Source organism: Mobula birostris, chromosome 5 (assembly GCF_030028105.1).
Source record: "Mobula birostris isolate sMobBir1 chromosome 5, sMobBir1.hap1, whole genome shotgun sequence".
In the NCBI taxonomy this organism is placed as follows: Eukaryota; Metazoa; Chordata; class Chondrichthyes; order Myliobatiformes; family Myliobatidae; genus Mobula; species Mobula birostris.
Genome location: NC_092374.1, coordinates 83,807,893 through 83,827,276, shown reverse-complemented (window position 1 = coordinate 83,827,276; position 19,384 = coordinate 83,807,893). Strand labels below are relative to the sequence as shown.

The following is a 19,384-nucleotide window of genomic DNA, read 5'->3' as shown; positions in this document are numbered from 1 at the left end:
ATCACCTTCCATGACAAGACGTCAGTAAAAAGCCCAGCCTCAAGAAGCACCAAATACTCCCATCAATTGCATTCACAGTAAAGGCACCCGTGTCCAGAAACTGATCTAGTGACACCATCCACAATCCAACCGAGCTGAGGCAGCTGCAAAGGAAAGGAGTTCTATCGAGGGAATGACTCAGGGGGAGGGTGGGCGTGCGCAGAAGAGATTAACTGGGTTGAAGTACCCTTGTTAGATTGAGAGAGTGGTGCATGAGCCAAAGGGAGGCGAGAAACAGGATTTATCAAGACCGAGACCCAGATGTTACCTTTCTAATTTAAAAAAAGTTCAACATGGAAATAATTTGGAAAATGTACAACTCAGGTGGCTGATGGTTGGGTTGAGTTGTTCTCTGACCTTGGCAATTCATCGGCAAACGTTTTGTCACCATACGAGGAGGCATCGTCAGTGCACTGTTCACTTGTGCTGTGTCCTCCGAATGTTTGGCCTTTATATAATTATTAATCAGCTGATTAGTCATCATTGGAAACTCAGTTGTGATGTAGGGAGGAGATCATCTCGCTGATTAGCGAACTGTGCATTGGTCTGGAATTTTGCCAACACTGGCTGATAAATAGGATTGAGGTCTACGCATCTGTTTAGAGAATTGTTCATGGAAAACCACACTTCTAGGAATTATCTTGCCTGCCATGTGTTTGCTTGCACCGTGACTTTCACTGATGCCCGTTTGAACTTGTGCCCCTCTCGATCTTCATGTGTAGAGTCCAGTGAGAATTGGCCATGTCGCTTTACAGCCAGTTGATGTTCATGGATCTTTGTGCATCGGTTTCTCCTCATATGGCTAACGCAGTCCCCGCGATGAATTTTGTTCAAAATACGTATGGGGCAGCACAGTAGCATAGTGGTCTGCACAATGATTTACAGTACAGGCGACCTGGGTTCAATTCCTGTCGCTGCCTTTAGGAGCTTCTATGTTCTCCTCGTGACTGTGTGGGTTTCCTCCAGGTCCTCTAAAGACCTACTGTTGGTAGGTTACTTGATCATTGTAAATTGGGGATTGCTGGCTGGTGCAGCTCGAAAGGCCGCAAGGGCCTATTTTGTACTTTATCTCAATAAGAGTTCAAAATAAAACTGAAATCCAAAACAGATAACATGGGAGGCAACTGAGCATGAGAGAGACCGTTTCACTCAAACAAACTTGTTTTGCTCTCAGGGGGGCGTAGGCAGTTTAAATGGTTCAGCACAAACTAGAGGGGCCGAAGAGCCCGTTTCCGAGTTGTACTTTTCTGTGACTCTATCCATGCTGACCTTTAAAGTCTATGATAACCTTAGTCCAAAAGTTGGTGACCAAGATAGCAAAGGACCTTCTCTCAAACAAAGAATCATGCAGAGACTGAACCAAAGATTCACAAAATTAATAGGGAAGCACTTCAAGCGGGTGTAATCAGTAACCAAGAGAGTGCATTACGACACTATCATAGCCCCTTTCAGAATAACACTGTGAGGAGGTTAAAAGGTGCAAGAGTTAAGAGCCACAACAGTGACCAAGGTGTTTGCCAGTGACCAGGGTGTTTGTCAGTGACATTCACCAACACGCCACTCACAGAGGCTGCTGCTGCCACCCCATCCTCCTGAGCCTGGGGTCCACGCTGGCGGCGGAACCTGTTTCGGAAGAAGTAGGGAGGGGGCAGGCGGCGTCGTTGGTTGGAGGGCCTCTGCAGGGCAGCAGCTGGCTCCGTTGAGTCCTCCTGCCAGTCACTGGTGCCTTCCGCAGCCTCTCCTGCTGCTGGCTGGTTGCCCTGTGGAGAGGAGATGGTGAACCGTGCCAGAGGAATTGGTCTGGAGGTGGACTGGTGAGTCCATCTCAGATCAGGGGATTGGCATTTGGAATGAAGCGGGTTTGTACCAAACTCTCCCTGGACAGCACAGGTTACATATAGAGTGAAGCTCCCTCTACACTGTCCCATCACACACTCCCAGGGTCAGACACAGAGTGAAGCTCCCTCTACACTGTCCCATCACACACTCCCAGGGTCTGACACAGAGTGAAGCTCCCTCTACACTGTCCCATCACACACTCCCAGGGTCAGACACAGAGTGACACTCCCTCTACACCGTCCCATCACACACTCCCAGGGTCAGACACAGAGTGAAGCTCCCTCTACACTGTCCCATCACACACTTCCAAGGTCAGACACAGAGTGAAGCTCCCTCTACACTGAACCATCACATTGAGGGCAGGGGCAATAGTTTAACATCTTACCTCAGATAGTGGATGGTGAACCTTTGCAAAACTCTATCCAATAGGAAACTGAGGTGTTTATTGTTTGAGGGATTTTTGGCTATTAGGACCAGAGTTAGAGTAATACAACAGGGAAATCTCTCTCCCCGTCTCATCAGACAGAAGATACAAAAGCCTGAATGCACACATCCTCTGGCTCAAGGGCAGGTTTTAAAAACCACACTTCGGGTCAATTCTCTAGTACAATAAGACTCTCAGCCTATCTCCTCATAACCTTGCACCTTATTGTCTTGCTCCAACTGGAACACTACATTCTACCTGGTTATTGCCTTCCCCTGGCACTGCCTCCATGTGCTGATGACAAGATCTGAGTGGATGCCATGCAAAGCCACAGGAAACTGGAGTTGTGGACACCCAGCCCAGCACAGAAGCTGGCCACCTCTCCAGGTCCCATCTACATTTCCTCACTGCCTTAAACGCAATCAACATACTCAAGGACACCTCTCCATCCCACATATTCTCCCTTCGGGCAGAAGATACAAAAACTGAAACATGCAAACACAACTGCCCTCAACTCTGCATAACAGTAATGAATGGACCTCTGATACATTCAAGATGAACTCAACCTTTCAATTTCCCTTATGACCCTTACACCTTATTGGCTGCCTGTACTTATTGTCACGCAACATAGTTTTCCCCACTAAGCCTCAGTACATGCGACAATACCCCTGACCAATTTCAGTCCAACCCAACCATAATGACCGCCAAGATGATCTCACTTGCTGATGTTTGACCCATATCCTTCCAGACCAGGGGTTCCCAACCTGGGTCCACTGACCTCTTGCTCAATGGTATTTGTCCATGGCATTAAAAACAAAGGGTTGCAAAACCCTGCTCTAGACTATCATTATCCAAATACCTTTTAATTGCAAGTTTCTGCAGGTGTACTGTAGAGAGCATTCTAACTGGTTACATCACCATCTGGTATTGAGGGGGCGGGGGGGCCACTGCACAGGATGGAAATAAGCTGCAGAGAGGTGTAAACTCAGTCAGCTCCATCATGGGCACTGGTCAAGGAGCAATGCCTCAAGAAGTCAGCATCCATCATTAAGGACCTCCCCCATCACCCAGGTCGTGCCCTGTTCTCATTGCTACCACCAGGTAGGTACAGGAGCCTGAAGAGACACACTGTGATTCAGGAATGGTTTCTTCTCCTCTGCCGTCCCATTTCTGAATGGACATTGAACTCATGAACACTACCTCAACTTTTTTTTCCCAACTACTTATTTAAAATGTATATAAATAATTTACTGTAATAGTTTTTTCCTCCATTATGTATTGCGTTGCACTGCTGCTGCAAAAGCAAATTTCACGATCCTGACGAAGGGTCTCGGCCCGAAACGTCGACTGTACTTCTTCCTATAGATGCTGCCTGGCCTGCTGCATTCACCAGTGACTTATGTGTGTTGCTTGAAATTCCAGCATCTGCAGATTTCCTCGTGTTTGAAATTTCACGATGTATGCCAGTGATATTAAACCTGATTTTGAATTGTTATGGTACTTGTCTCAAATACAATTTGACAATTCATCCTATGTACTCACCATCCTCTGTGGAAAGTTGTCCCTCATGTCCCCCTTTAAATCTCCTACCACTCACCTGAAATCTATGCCTTCTAGTTTGTAGTCCCCCTTCCCTGGAGAAAAACTGTTCACCTTGTCAGGGTGTATTCTGGAGTTAGGGTATATAGCAAATATTAATTTCATAGCAACCAATCTTCAGACATGAATATGGATTGTAGATTGAATTTAAATTGCAGCCCTGAACAATAGTTTTCCCCGGAGTTGGTTGAAAACCAGATAATGCTGATTCATTCATTTTGGGTGTCTGGAGTGTGGGTGTGAAGGAAGCGTGTGAAAACTATATGTAATTCAAAGGAATATTGTAGATACATTGTAACAGTAAAATTGTCCTGCTGTTACCTTTGATCTTTAGCAGATAAAAATGTTATGCAATATGACACGCCTGCGCAGTCCCGCCTCTCTTAACTCCGATGATAAGAAGAAAAAAATCAAAATGGCTCCTACCACACTCCCGCTCCAATTCTCAGACTTCCCTCTCCGAAGGAAAATTGAGAGAGTACAGAGAAGATTTACTAGAATGTTACTTGGGTTTCATCTCCTGGTTGAACAAGTTGGGTCTTTATTCTTTGAAGCGTAGAACGTTGAGGGGGGACTTGATAGAGGTATTTAAAATTATGAGGGGGATAGATAGAGTTAACATGGATAGGCTTCTTCCGTTGAGAGTGGGGGAGATTCAAACAACAGGACAGGAGTTGAGAGTTAAAGGGCAAAAGTTTAGGGGTAACATGAGTAGGAACTTCTTTACTCAGAGAGTGGTAGCTGTGTGGAACGAGCTTCCAGCAGAAGTGGTTGAGGCAGGTTCGATGTTGCCATTTAAAGTTAAATTGGACAGCTATATGGACAGGAAAGGAATAGAGGGTTATGGGCTGAGTGCAGGTCGGTGAGGCTAGGTGAGAGTAAGAGTTCAGCACGGACTAGAAGGACCGAGATGGTCTGTTTCCATGCTGTAATTGTTATATGGTTATAAGGTTGGGAGGCCTTGTCCTTCAAGAGTGTCACTGCTCATTTCTGTTGAGTAAAACACTTCTATATTCACGAACTTTAGTGTCTCTTCAGTGACTTTGTTCACATTACAACAACCTTATCTATGCCTCTCATGATTTTACACCTCTAGAAGGTCAGCCTTCAAATTCCTACACTCCAAGGAATAAAGTCCTATCCTGCCCATCCTCTCCTTATAACATAGACCCTCCAAAATCCTTGCAGTGTCCTCAAATTTTTGCTGCTTTCAGTTTAGTGTTGTCTTTCCTCTAACAAGAGGACCAGAAATACTTCTCAATACTTTATGGATGGTCTCAATGTTTTGTACAACTGTAACAATGTCCCAACATCTGCACTCCATGCCCTGACTGATGAATGCCAGTGAACTAATGCTTTCTTCACCATCTTGTCTACATGTGACCCCGCTTTTAGTGAAGCATGCAATTGTGCTCCTCTGTTCCACAACATCCCAGGGCCAACTTTCAAAGTAGAAGTCCACCCTGGTTTGACCTCCCAAAAATAGAAAGAGCAGATAGACTTCATCTTTATCCAAATTCCTGCCTCAGATGGCGCTGCGAAATACAGCGACAACTTTCTAGAAGCAAACACCACTATTAACTTCATTACTCACACCTTCTCTTGAAAATGATCATTGCAATCAGTAACCTTTCAGAGTTGAGCATTTGCATTGCCTGTACGATCCGTCATTTTTGCCATGGGAACTGAAGTCTAGAGGGTGCAGGATGATTGTGGCCCAATTGAGGAAGTGGGCATGGGCCCCGAGAGCAGGGAACGAGCCAACAGGCTGCTGGACTGTGCATGGAGGCAAAATGAAGCAGCAGAACTGAGGTGAGGTAGAGCGGAGGTGGCAGAGCGCAGACCTGAAGGTGAGATTTGACCAATTTAAGCGTGGGCCAAATTGGAAATGTCCGGTATGGGCCAAATCGACCTGGTGGGCCCCGGGCCCCAAGAGCGCATCAGAGCAGCTGGGCCCAGGTCCGAGAGCAAGGACCCAACCTGCAATTTGGCCAATTTAAGCACCAGGCCATATTAAAAAGGTCAGGGTGTCAGGGCTGGAGAGGGACAGGCCAGTGTTCAGCATACGGGCTGCAACCGGTGACGAATGGGTTCCTGAACCGGCTACAGTGATGCCTGGCTGTGGACTCACTCACTTCTGAATGCTAACAGCAGGAATTCTGCAGATGCTGGAAATCCAAGCAACACACATCAAAGTTGCTGGTGAACGCAGCAGGCCAGGCAGCATCTCTAGGAAGAGGTACAGTTGACGTTTCAGGCCGAGACCCTTCATCAGGACTAACTGAAGGAAGAGTTAGTAAGAGATTTGAAAGTGGGAGGGAGAGGGGAAGATACAAAATGATAGGAGAAGACAGGAGGGGGAGGGATGGAGCCAAGAGCTGGGCATGTGATTGGTAAAGGGGATATGAGAGGATCATGGGACAGGAGGTCCGGGGAGAAAGACGGGGGGGGGGGGGGGAAGAGAACCCAGACGATGAGCAAGGGGTATAGTCAGAGGGACAGAGGGAGAAAAGAGAGAGAAAGAATGTGTGTATATAAATAAATAACTGATGGGGTACGAGGGGGAGGTGGGGCATTAGCAGAAGTTAGAGAAGTCAATGTTCATACCATCAGGTTGGAGGCTACCCAGATGGAATACAAGGTGTTGTTCCTCCAACCTGAGTGTGGTTTCATCTTTACAGTAGAGGAGGCCGTGGATAGACATGTCAGAATGGGAATGGGATGTGGAATTAAAATGTGTGGCCACTGGGAGATCCTGCTTTCTCTGGCGGACAGAGCGTAGGTGTTCAGCAAAGTGGTCTCCCAGTCTGCGTTGGGTCTCGCCAATATATAAAAGGCCACATCGGGAGCACCGGACGCAGTATATCACCCCAGCCGACTCACAGGTGAAGTGTTGCCTCACCTGGAAGGACTGTCTGGGGCCCTGAATGGTGGTAAGGGAGGAAGTGTAAGGGCATGTGTAGCACTTGTTCCACTTACAAGGATAAGTGCCAGGAGGGAGATCAGTGAGGAGGGATGGGGGGACGAATGGACAAGGGAGTCGCGTAGGGAGTGATCCCTGTGGAAAGCAGGGGGGGGGGGGGGAGGGAAAGATGTGCTTAGTGGTGGGATCCCGTTGGAGGTGGCGGAAGTTACGGAGAATAATACGTTGGACCCGGAGGTTGGTGGGGTGGTAGGTGAGGACCAGGGGAACCCTATTCCTAATGGGGTGGCGGGAGGATGGAGTGAGAGCAGATGTGAGTGAAATGGGGGAGATGCGTTTGAGAGCAGAGTTGATGGTGGAGGAAGGGAAGTCCCTTTCTTTAAAAAAGGAGGACATCTCCCTCATCCTGGAATGAAACGCCTCATCCTGAGAGCAGATGCATCTTTACAGTAGAAGAGGCCGTGGATAGATATGTCAGGATGGGAATGGGATGTGGAATTAAAATGTGTGGCCCTGGCCCCCACCGCTTTATTTTCACCATGGATGTCCAGTCTATATACTTCCATCCCCCATCAGGAAGGTTTCAAAGCTCTCCGCTTCTTTTTGGATTCCAGACCTAATCAGTTCCCCTCTACCACCACTCTGGTCCGTCTAGCAGAATTAGTCCTTACTCTTAATAATTTCTCCTTTGGCTCTTCCCACTTCCTCCAAACTAAAGGCGTAGCTATGGGCGCCCATATGGGTCCTAGCTATGCCTGCCTTTTTGTTGGCTTTGTGGAACAATCTATGTTCCGTGCCTATTCTGGTATCTGTCCCCCACTTTTCCTTCGCTACATCGACGACTGCATTGGCGCTGCTTCCTGCACGCATGCAGAACTCGTTGACTTTATTAACTTTGCCTCCAACTTTCACCCTGCCCTCAAGTTTACCTGGTCCATTTCTGACACCTCCCTCCCCTCTCTAGATCTTTTTGTCTTTATCTCTGGAGACAGCTTATCCACTGATGTCTACTATAAGCCTACTGACTCTCACAGCTATCTGGACTATTCCTCTTCTCACCGTCTCTTGCAAAAATGGCATCCCTTTCTCGCAATTCCTCCGTCTCCGCCGCATCTGCTCTCAGGATGAGGCTTTTCATTCTAGGACGAGGGAGATGTCTTCCTTTTTTAAAGAAAGGGGCTTCCCTTCCTCCACCATCAACTCTGCTCTCAAACACATCTCCCCCATTTCATGTACATCTGCTCTCACTCCATCCTCCCGCCACCCCACTAGGAATTGGGTTCCCCTGGTCCTCACCTACCACCCCACCAGCCTCCGGGTCCAACATATTATTCTCCGTAACTTCCGCCACCTCCAACGGGATCCCACCACTAAGCACATCTTTCCCTCCACCCCCCCCCTTTCCACAGGGATCACTCCCTATGTGACTCCCTTGTCCATTCGTCCCCCCATCCCTCCCCACTGATCTCCCTCCTGGCACTTATCCTTGTAAGTGGAACAAGTGCTACACATGCCCTTACACTTCCTCCCTTACCACCATTCAGGGCCCCAGACAGTCCTTCCAGGTGAGGCGACACTTCACCTGTGAGTCGGCTGGGGTGATACTGCGTCCGGTGCTCCCCATGCGGCCCTCTATATATTGGTGAGACCTGACGCAGACTGGGAGACCGCTTTGCTGAACACCTACACTCTGTCCGCCAAAGAAAGCAGGATCTCCCAGTGGCCACACATTTTAATTCCACATCCTATTCCCACTCTGATATGTCTATCTACGGCCTCCTCTACTGTAAAGATGAAGCCACACTCAGGTTGGAGGAACAACACCTTGTATTCCATCTGGGTAGCCTCCAACCTGATGGCATGAACATTGACTTCTCTAACTTCTGCTAATGCCCCATCTCCCCCTCGTACCCCATCAGTTATTTATTTATATACACACATTCTTTCTCTCTCTCTTTTTCTCCTTCTGTCCCTCTGCCTATACCCCTTGCCCATCCTCTGGGTTCCCCCGCCCCTTGTCTTTCTTCCCGGACCTCCTGTCCCATGATCCTCTCGTATCCCCTTTGCCAATCACCTGTCCAGGTCTTGGCTCCATCCCTCCCCCTCCTGTCTTCTCCTATCATTTTGGATCTCCCCCTCCCCCTCTCACTTTCAAATCTCTTACTAGCTCTTCCTTCAGTTAGTCCTGACGAAGGGTCTCGGCCTGAAACGTCGACTGTACCACTTCCTAGAGATGCTGCCTGGCCTGCTGCGTTCACCAGCAACTTTGATGTGGGTCGCTTCTGAATGCTATTTGCTTACTTTTATCGTTTAATGGGTTCTATTGGGTTTCTTTGTTTTGTGGCTGCCTGTAAGGAGACAAATGTCAAGGTTGCAATTTTTTTTTGGTAAGATCTCCCCATCCACAAACCTACGAAGTATGCCTGGTACATGCATATGCACACCCAAGTAGCTTAGATCAGCGGTCCCCAACCACCAGGCCGCAAAGCATGTGCTACCGGGCCACGAGGAAACGATATGAGTCAGCTGCACCTTTCCTCATTCCCTGTCACGCACTGTTGAACTTGAACATAGGGTTGTCAACTGTCCTGTATTGCCAGGACATCCCATATATTGGGCTAAATTGGTTTGTCCCATACGGGACCACCCTTGTCCCGTATTTCCTCCGCTAACGTAGAGCATTCCTATGAAACCTCATGAAGCACAGAAGATACAAGTACTGCAGCCTTCGATGACCCGCCACCTCACCAGGCTAGCCAGAAGGCTGGGGAAACCTTGCCGAACTCTTCCACTTGCCTGGTTCACCGGACCCCGACGTCTGACGAACCCTCTCCGGAATCGGCGACGGTTCGGAGCATACCGACTCCCCTTCACCGGGATGCCCCCAGGACCACTGACGTTGGCAGCCTCTGCTCCCTGCATACGGCACAGAAGATGTTGGAGAAGAATGAAGGAGTGGACACCTTAAAGGCCTCACGTCCCTTCCCACAACCCCTGAATGGAAGGGCAACTTATTTATTGAGATACCGTGTAGAAATGGCCCTTCCAGCACTTCGAGCCATACTGTCCAGCAATTTCCACACCCCCCCCCCCCCCATTTAATCCTAGCCTAATCACAGGACAATTTTCAATAACCATTATCCTACCATCCAGTGCGTCTTTGGACTGTGAGAGGAAACCAGAGCACCCGGAGGAAACCCACGCAGTCACAGGGAGAACATACAAACCCCTTATAGGCAGCAGTGGGAGAAGGCAGGAGATTGGGGCTGAGAGGGAAAATGGATCAGCCATGATGAAGGAGCAGGGCAAACTCGATGGGCCAAATGGCCCAATGCTGCTCCTACATCTTGTGGTCTTGTGCCTTGTTTTTTTTGCTCGGTCATAGTAATTTTTCTCTTGTACTGTACTGCTGCTGCAAAACAGCACATCATAAGTCTGTGCTAACAAACATGACACATTTTCTGGTGTCACTGGGCTGCACAGATTGAAGGGATGAGAGGAAATGTCAGGGGCAGAGGTGAATGGGTTTAAGGAGGAAAAATACAGCAACAGAACAAGTTCTTCAGCCATTATACAAGCTGATCCAAATTAATCCCTTCTGCTTAACACATGGGGCAGATCCACAAGATGTAGGTCATTTAGTCCATTGAGTCTACCCTGCCATTTCATCATGACTGATCCATTTTCCCCGTCAGCCCCAATCTCCTGCCTTCTCAGGTTCTCCAATCTCGCACAAAGTGCGACAGGAACTCAGCAAGTCAGACAGCATCTACAGTGGGAATAAACAGTGGGTGTTTTCGGCCAAGACCCTTCATCAGGCTATATTAAAAGGTGAGGCCGATCCAGTGAGAAATTAGATGCCAACAGCTTTGTCTCCTTCAGCACCAGCCCCAAGGCACCCTCCTTTTCTCACCCACCAAACCACCCATCCCCATCTCCCAGAAAGAATTCCAGGGACAGTTGTACCTTCTCTCCCTCCACCACGTCGAACTCCACTGTTTCTCCATCACCAACGCTCCGCAGGTACTTGCGAGGGTTGTTCTTCTTGATGGCGGTCTGTTGGGGTGAGGAAGGTGATGGAAGAAGATCCGAAGTAAAGGTAATAGGTTAGCATTGTCCAGCGTCCATACCCGACCCCAGCTTGCATGACCTCACTTGTATCACCACTTCAATCCCCACCCCCCGTCACACCACACCTTGCGTCCAGAAACCAACACCAATAGCACCTTCGAGGCAACAATCTGGCTCAAACACCCCACAGTAACTTGAGTCTAACACCCTGTCACCTGTGTTGAGGTGGGGAGGTTTAAGAAAGGAGATATAGAGAGCAGGACCAGAAGATAATGGAGGGAGACCTTGGGTGACAGATTCTCTATGGTTTTTAATCCGAGGTTTCCCTCCAGATCAACAGCAACAGAACTTCTGCTGTTGGAGCTAGTGTCTGAAGTTTCTTCAGCTCAACACAAGACTATTCAAGCATGTGGGTGAACACATTCACATCCTATTTTCTCACACACACACACACACCCCTCCTCGCCCATCATCCCCACCCCGACACATCAGCACTCTGGGCTCACGCTAGCTGGGAAGAGGTAGGGTGGGGAAGAAATTCAATGCAACAAACTCCACCCACTAGGACTCAAGTTGCAACTCGGGACAACCCCAACCAACACCAGAACCCCAAAAGAGAAACCATCCCACTATGGTTAAGTGGTATTGTGTACCAACTGACTGTGAGTGAAGTGAAGTCAACAGCAAGGAGGACAAAACCCAAGAGATTAGCCCCTCATTCGGGACCTCCTGAAGTTGGGAGTGGGGGAGATGCAGTGGGCAGTGAAAGGAGATCCTTCTGATCTGGGCTTCAAGCTGGGGGTTCCCAACCTGGTGTCCACAGACCCTCAGATAATGGTAGAGGCGTAACAGAGGTTGGGAATACCTGCCTTGAAGCAATTTTATTTTTCTCCATAAACACACAATGTGTTTTCAACAAAATTGCTAGCAATGAACAGAACATTCACTTCAAGGTCAAAATTAAATTTATTATCAAAGTACACATCACATATACTATGCTGAGGTTCATTTCTTGCAGGCATTTACAGGAAAATAAAATACAACAGGACAAAGCACAATTCCAGGAGTGGGACCCCCACCCACACCGTTCCCTACACCAGGAGTGGGACCCACATCAACAATTGTTACCCTCAATCTGTTAGGTTCCTGTACCAATGTTGATAACTTCACTCACCTCAACACTGAACTGATCCCTATACCTGCAGACTCGCTTTCATTGACTCTGCTACTCGTGTTATCAATATTTAACATTTGATTATTATTTTATGTTTGCACATTGTGTGTGTGCAGTTTCCTTGTATTTACTATGAATGCCCACACGAAAATGAACCTCAGGGTAGTATATGATGGCATATGGACTTTGACATGAAGTTTACTTTGAACTCTACATGTTTAGAGCACAGGTTCCCAACCATTTACCTCCTGGTTAATGGTAGAGGTCCATGACATAAAATAGGCTGGGAAACCCTGCTTTAAAGGAAATGCATTGGAGGTTATCAAGCTCTGAGAGTTGCTGCAGATGCTCTGAGAGGCAGGGAGAGGGAGTTCTGCAATACTGTGGTGGAAAGGTTTTATGCACCACAAAGTACTCTCCCCTCTGTCCATCTCTCCTGTGTGTGGCTGATTCAGTCAAGCTTTAGTCAATGGTAAAGACCCCTCCCCAAGAAACAGAACCATATAGGCCAATCAGCCTACAAGCCTGCACCAAACTTGATGCCAAATTAAATCACTGTTTACATGTGACCCATAATCCCTCTATCCCATGTAGGTTCATGTCTTTTTAAAAAGCCTCTTATACATTATATCTGCTTATATCATTACCTCCAGCAGACCACTCCACATCTACACCAAACCTCCCCCAGACATCTTTGGAACTTCCCTCCTCTCCTACGTTAAATGTATGATCTCTCAAATTTGACACTGGGACAAATATTCTGACCAACTACCTCATGTATCCCTCAAAATCTTTTAAGATCCTATCAGGTCTCCCCTCAGTCCCTGACATTCCAGCAAAAACAACCTAGATTTGCCCAACTTCTTATAGAAGATACTGTCTAATCCGGACAGTGTGTCCTGGTGAACAATCTCTGCACCCTCATTGTTCCGGGGGGGGGGAAGAGACAGAGAGCACTACAATACATACACACACTCACACTCCTTGATATTAAAGGAACCTAAAATCTAAATCTAAACCCTTCCTAGAATTGGGCAACCAGAATTGTATGCTGCAAGGGCAGCCCAAGTTTTATATAACTGCATTATGACTTGCTGAATTACAGTAAGCACCTTTTCCAGCCCACTTGCGTGGTCATTTTTAAGGGGCTATGGACTTGGACCTCAAGATCTCTGTTCATCAATGCTGTTAAAGGTCCTACCATGTATATTTGATTTAAGTACATTTATTATCAAAAGATATAATTATACAACTTTGAGATTTGCTTGCTCATAGGTAGCCATGAAGCAAGAAACCTGAAAGAATCCAATTTGAAAAAGACCAATACTCGATGCACAAGGGGAAAAAAAACAAATCATGCAAACAATTGACGCAAACAACAGTATTCTGAACCAAAATGCGAGTCCTCAGATCTGAACTCTGGTCTGGACCAGCCTGGAGTAGGCCCAAAGCCTTGCTTATCAGTTCATATTAGCAGCTACAGAGCACAGCAGCCAGGGCAGTCTTCATAGCCTCAGTGCCATGGAGATGACCATTGCAGAGAACGAGCAAAATCGGCTCTCCTCCCAACTAACATCTGTCTTTCCAGTCTATATGGGCCGGCATTTAAATTGACTCAACAATGGAACAGTGAAAAGCTCCACGCTCTGGAAAGGTGTGAAGATTGCCAAGAGCGAGTGAAATCCGCTCTCACCTCTGATCTGAGCTGGTGTTTAAAATTGGCTAAACGCTGCATTGTGCCTCACACTAGGACTCAGGCACCGCTGCTGCAAGACGCTCCAGGCCTAGACCATGCTGCCCAGCAACTTGCTCCGGGCCCAGATGTCACCATGCAGCCCAAAGCTGCTCTTCAAATCAGCTCAGCGCCCAGAGATATCCAAATCTCACACCCGAGCCAGTTGTACAAGCATTGAAATTGAATCTCCTCTGTCTGGACCCCGACTGCTCCTTACAGAGCTATCGAACCTCGCTCCTGGGCCAGTTCTACATGCATCTGAACTTGACTTGCATCGATTCATCCCCCGAACTCACCCCTTCACTGTTTGCAGAGATAATTTAACACAATTTACCTCAGAAAAGGTGCTTTTAGTTGGATTTCTTAGCTTGAGTCTGAGTCAGTGGTGGAGGCAGACACACTAGTGAAGTTTGAGAGACTACTAGACAGGTATATGGAGGAATCTAAGGTGGGGGCTTATATGGGAGGCAGGGTTTGAGGGTCAGCACAACATTGTGGGCCGAAGGGCCTGTACTGTGCTGTTCTATTCTATGTTCTATGTTTATGACTACCAGGAAGCTGACATACATGGTTGATAGCACCATCTTAACTGGAAATACGCCACATTTTCCCATAACATTTCACTTCTCAAACCATGACCCCTCACAATTGGCCAGATTAAACTCTACCTACCATTTCTCCACCCACCTCTCTCATTGTGGGGCCTGGTGATAGTAATTGGGAGGGGGTCTTCGGGGTTTCAATGTCTTTCTGTCATTCATTCTTTGGGTATTTTCCACAGACATCCACAAAACACAGAAGAGCAAGTTTGCATACTGTATGATTGTCAAGTACTGTTGATGAGACTCCCTTCTGCAGAAGTCCATGTGTGGCACAGGCACCATTGGTCTCTATGAAGTGTCACATTGCTTCCTTGTGAAACCCAATCTCAATGAAACTCACCTGTAAATCAGTCAACAGCCCAAAATTCCTGTGGTGTTTGGTGTTAACTTTGGGTTGGAAGTAGATGAAGGTCACTTCTTCACTCCTTCCCCTTTCTGCACCCCCCCCCACCTCTCCAAAAATCTTTGAACACAGAAGCCACTCACTACTGTGGTCTCAAGGGAACAAGCATTATCAGTAGAAAGACATACCTGGTGAACAAAGACATCTTCTTTCGTGTCATTCCTGAGAGGGAGAAGGGGGGGAAAAAAAAGGATTAATTGAAGACACAAACATTAGGGCAAATACCATTCGCTGAAGATTTCAAGAACAAAAACTTCAACTGAACATTTTCAATCGTTTCTGTAACTTTAGAAACTGGGATCTTGCTGTGCACAGAAACAAGACATCTGCTTTCAGCATTAGTTGAAAGACAGCTATTGGCTACAATGCTTGGGAATATTAACATTTAAGAGACATTTGGACAATATGTAGACAGGAAGGACTCAGCACAAGTTCCCAACCTGGGTATCTACAGACCACTTGCTTAGTAGTATTGGCCCATGCCAAAAAAAGGGTTGCAAACTGATTGTTTAGGGGGATAATTAGGTCAAATGGACAAGCTCAGGTAGGCACCTTGACTAGCACGGATAAGTTTGGCCAAAAGGGTACACTACCCCATATAGCCCATTTTACAATGTACAACTCTTTAGCCTGCCATATCTGCACCATGAGGTTTAGTATCACCGGCATGTTTACAATTTTCAGCTTCTTACTTCGATACTGTGCAGTAGCCTTCCCCGCACCCACCACCATACCAGACAGTGATGCAGTCAGTCAGAATGCTCTCCACTGTACATCAGAAGTTTGAGTGTTTTAGGTGATAAACCAAATCTCTTCAAACTCCTAATGAAATATAGCCGCTGCCTTGCCTTCCTTATAGTTGCATAAATGTTGCGATCAGGTTAGATCCTCAGAGGTAATGACACACAGGAAGTTGAAATTGCTCTGTTTCTGATCCCTCTATGAGGATCCGTTTGCGTTCCCTCTTCTTACCCTTTCTGAAGTCCACAATCAGCTCTTTGGTCTTACTGACAGTGAGTGCAAGATTGCTACTACACCTAACTAGCTGGTATATCTTGCTCCTGTACACCTTTTGTCACCATCTGAGATTTGACCAAAAATGATTGTATCATCAGCAAATTTATAGATGGTATTTGAGCTGTGCCTAGCCACAAAGTCATTGGTGTAGAGAGAGTAGAGCAGTGGGCTAAGCTCACACCCCTGTGGTGCACCAGTGTTGATTCTCACAAGGTAGAGATGTTATTTCCAATCAGCACATTGTAGTCTTCCGGTTAGGAAGTCGAGGATCCAGTTGCAGATGGAGGTACAGAGGCCCAGGATCTGAAGCCTTTCAATGAGAACTGCAGGGATGACTGTGTTAAACACTGAGCTATAGTCAATAAACAGCATCCTAACATAGGTATTTGTACTGTCCAGGTCATTCAATGTCACAGGAAAAAGCCAATGAGATCTCATCCACAGTGGACCTATTGTGGCGACAGGCAAATTGCAGTGGGTCCAGGTCCTTGCTGAGGCAGGAGTTGATTCTAGCCATGACCAACCTCTCAAGGCATTTCATCACCATAGATGTGAGGGCTACTGGGGAACAGATGTTAAGGCAGATCACCCTGCTCTTCTTGGGCACTGGTATAATTTTTGGTCTTGTGAAGCAGGTGGGAACTTCTGACTGTAGCAATGAGAGGGTGAAAATGTCTTTGAATACTCCCGCCAATTTCGCCCTCTTGAAAGACAATGACATTGGCCTCCGAGACAGATCCTCAATTATTGTAGGCAAGGGCAGGACCTGGGTGATGGCAGCCCTTAATGATGGAATCGATTAATTAGATTAATTAATTGGATTCTCTTATTTCCTCAACTCCCCTCAGATTCCATTGGGGCAACTTCCAGCAGCGATTAACCCACCAACCCCACGTGTCATTGAGGGGGGAGAAGGAAGGAAGCCCAAGTATCCGAGGAAACCCACACAGGCACAGGTAGAGTGTGAAAACTCCACACAAAGTGCCAGAGATCAGAATGAACCTGGGTCTCCAGAACTTTGAAGCAGGAACACCATCCTTGACCAATCCCAACCAGGAACCACGGCACCCAGTCAACACTGGTTCCTTAACGAGGGAATTAACAATCTCTCAACCAGCCACCCTGATTGAGATGATGATGATGTCGTCAACGACTTAGGCCTGAGAGGCCAGCGTCGGGCATTTTCATGCCTTACAAGGCGCGGATCGGAAGGCTGTGTGCTCCTCGCACAGACATTTTGCAGTATTTTTCTTATTTTACGAGGTCGAGTTGCGAGCTCGACACTCAACCCAGCACAGATGGAAAGCGTACTCGGGAGCTGCCCGTTTGAATTCGAACCCGGGAACCTCTGTTCCAGAGTCCGGCACTGATGTCACTGTGCCACCAGCCGACCTGTTTGAAGCTGATTGAGGCTGGTGGTATTATTGGGTTTGTGTCTGCATAGAATAAAAAAGATTGGCTTGGGGGTGGGGGGAGAGGAGCAGAAGAACAACAAAAGAACAAGGGAAACTTGGTTATCACAAAAATGAGAAAATCTGCATATATTGCAAATCCAAAGGAACACCACACAAAATCCCAGAGGAACTCATTTTATCTAATAACCTGCCCATCACCTCCTTCTGGTGCTCCTCCCCCCTCCCTATCTTTCATTGTCTTCTTTCCTCTATCAGATTCCCCTTTCTCCAGCCCTTTATCTGTCACCAATCAACTTCCCAGCTCTTTACTTCACCCCTCCCTCTCCCCCCAGTTTCACCTACCACCTTGTCCTTCCTCTCCTCCCCCATCTTCTTACTTTTCCCCTCCCTTTCCAGTCCTGATGAAGGGTCTCGGTCTGAAATGCTGACTGTTTACACTTTCCCCACAGATGCTGCCTGGCCTGCTGAGCTCTCCCAGAACTTTGTGAGGAGTGTAAAACTGGAGACAGATGTGCTTCCCAAGGATCACAGTTCACAATGCTGGTTAGAATAAGAAGCAACAATTCAGTTGTCAGGGCCACATTGCACAAAAACAAGCAATCCATTCAATTCAAGTTTAATTGTCAGTCAACCATACCTGAACACTGCTAAATGAGACAGCGTTACTGAGGGGCCAAGGTGCAAAGCGCAGCACCAACATTCACACACAGCACAAGGCACACATCGCACATACAAGATAGCAAGTATACAAGTTATCAGCAAGATACAGCAACACAAAATAAAAGTCCACCCTGAGTCCATGAATGTTGCAGAAATCTGCAGTCGCCCACAACAGAGCTTGACTTCTGCCGATCGAACACTAGGGGAAGCATCAACTCCAGCTTGGATGTGACAAAATGTCATCCCCAATGGAGCACATCATGTCTACAGCAACCAAGTATTCACCTATACCAACCCAAATGACCAACACTGGCTCTATGGCCTTCTGTGCCTTAGCAATTCAAGTTCTCACTCCGATATACATGTTGTGTCTCTGCCTCCACCACCCTGAGATAATACGTTCCATACTCCATCCCCCTCCTCGGCTCGCTCTAAACTTCACTTATCACCTCAAGCGATGCTCGTTGGCCTCCCAATGGGACTGACACAGAGAGGCAAATGGGAGTGCGTGCAGACCTCCAAGATACTCTGGTTTGAGATGACACTGCTAAAGCTCACCCGTGAGTAAGGACACGCCAGAGGTTCAATCGATTGAAGTGTTGGGCTGAATCAGAAAGGTCGGGTACAGGCCGAATCGAGGCAACAGGCCCCAGGCCCCAGAACGCATCGAAGCGAGAGAATCCAATGTTGGAATGCCAGTTTAAGTGCCGGGCCAAATTGAAAAGGGTGGGACGTCGGGGCCAGAGGCGAGGGACGGACCGAGCCGATTTGGCTCGCTGCTCCATGACGTTTACTTGACTCTGCACTGAACTGAGGCTATGGCTTCATGTCTACGAATGGTCCCTCTTTCAAGAGCTTCAGTTCAGAATGCCATTTGCTCGCTTTCAAAATTACTTGCACAATTTGTTTTTTTAAACCTCTGCACATTGGGTGTTTGACAGCTTTTTTAAATAAATGGATTCTTTGAGATTTCTTTGTTTTGTGGCTGCCTGCAAGGAGACAAATCTCAAGGTTGTATAATGTATACTTTGATAACAAATGTACTTGGTACTTTTGATGAGTTGGAAAGGTGACTCCATCTTGGGTTTCATAAATTGAGATACAAGTAGTAAAAACTAGGAACATCGTGACGAGCACCTACAAAGTTCGGGTTAGGACACAAATGCAGCTTGAATTCAAATTCATTTGGAATACTTTAACAGTTCGATGCATCTCTGTGTTTTAACGTGGTTAGGGATTTCAGTTGTAAGGCTCTGCTGTAGAAGTTCATTCTCTTTGGAGTAAAGGGTATGAGAGAACTTTAGGAGGCAGCTAAGATGACAGATTTAGAGAAGAAACAACTGTGCCTGTCAATTTGTGGCTGAGAACGAAGACAGGAGGAGGACGAGTGCCACAGCTGGCCTCTGCCTCACAACCCTGAGATCTGGGTTCAATTCTCACTCCCAGCACAGTTGTGGAGTTTGCATGTTCTCCTCGTGACCTC

At 47.2% G+C, this 19,384-nt stretch overlaps 1 protein-coding gene across 1 annotated transcript in view; it reads right to left on the bottom strand.

The window, feature by feature from the left end:
- Positions 1 to 19,384, bottom strand: part of LOC140197815 (Y-box-binding protein 2-like) — a 51,429-nt gene that overhangs the window by 15,121 nt on the left and 16,924 nt on the right. The window contains exons 3-6 of the mRNA XM_072258277.1: positions 14,938 to 14,971; positions 10,791 to 10,880; positions 9,621 to 9,740; positions 1,605 to 1,799 (exon numbers count right to left, since the gene is read on the bottom strand). Coding sequence (XP_072114378.1) covers positions 1,605 to 1,799; positions 9,621 to 9,740; positions 10,791 to 10,880; positions 14,938 to 14,971 — 439 coding nt within the window. The remainder of the gene's footprint in view (positions 1 to 1,604; positions 1,800 to 9,620; positions 9,741 to 10,790; positions 10,881 to 14,937; positions 14,972 to 19,384) is intronic.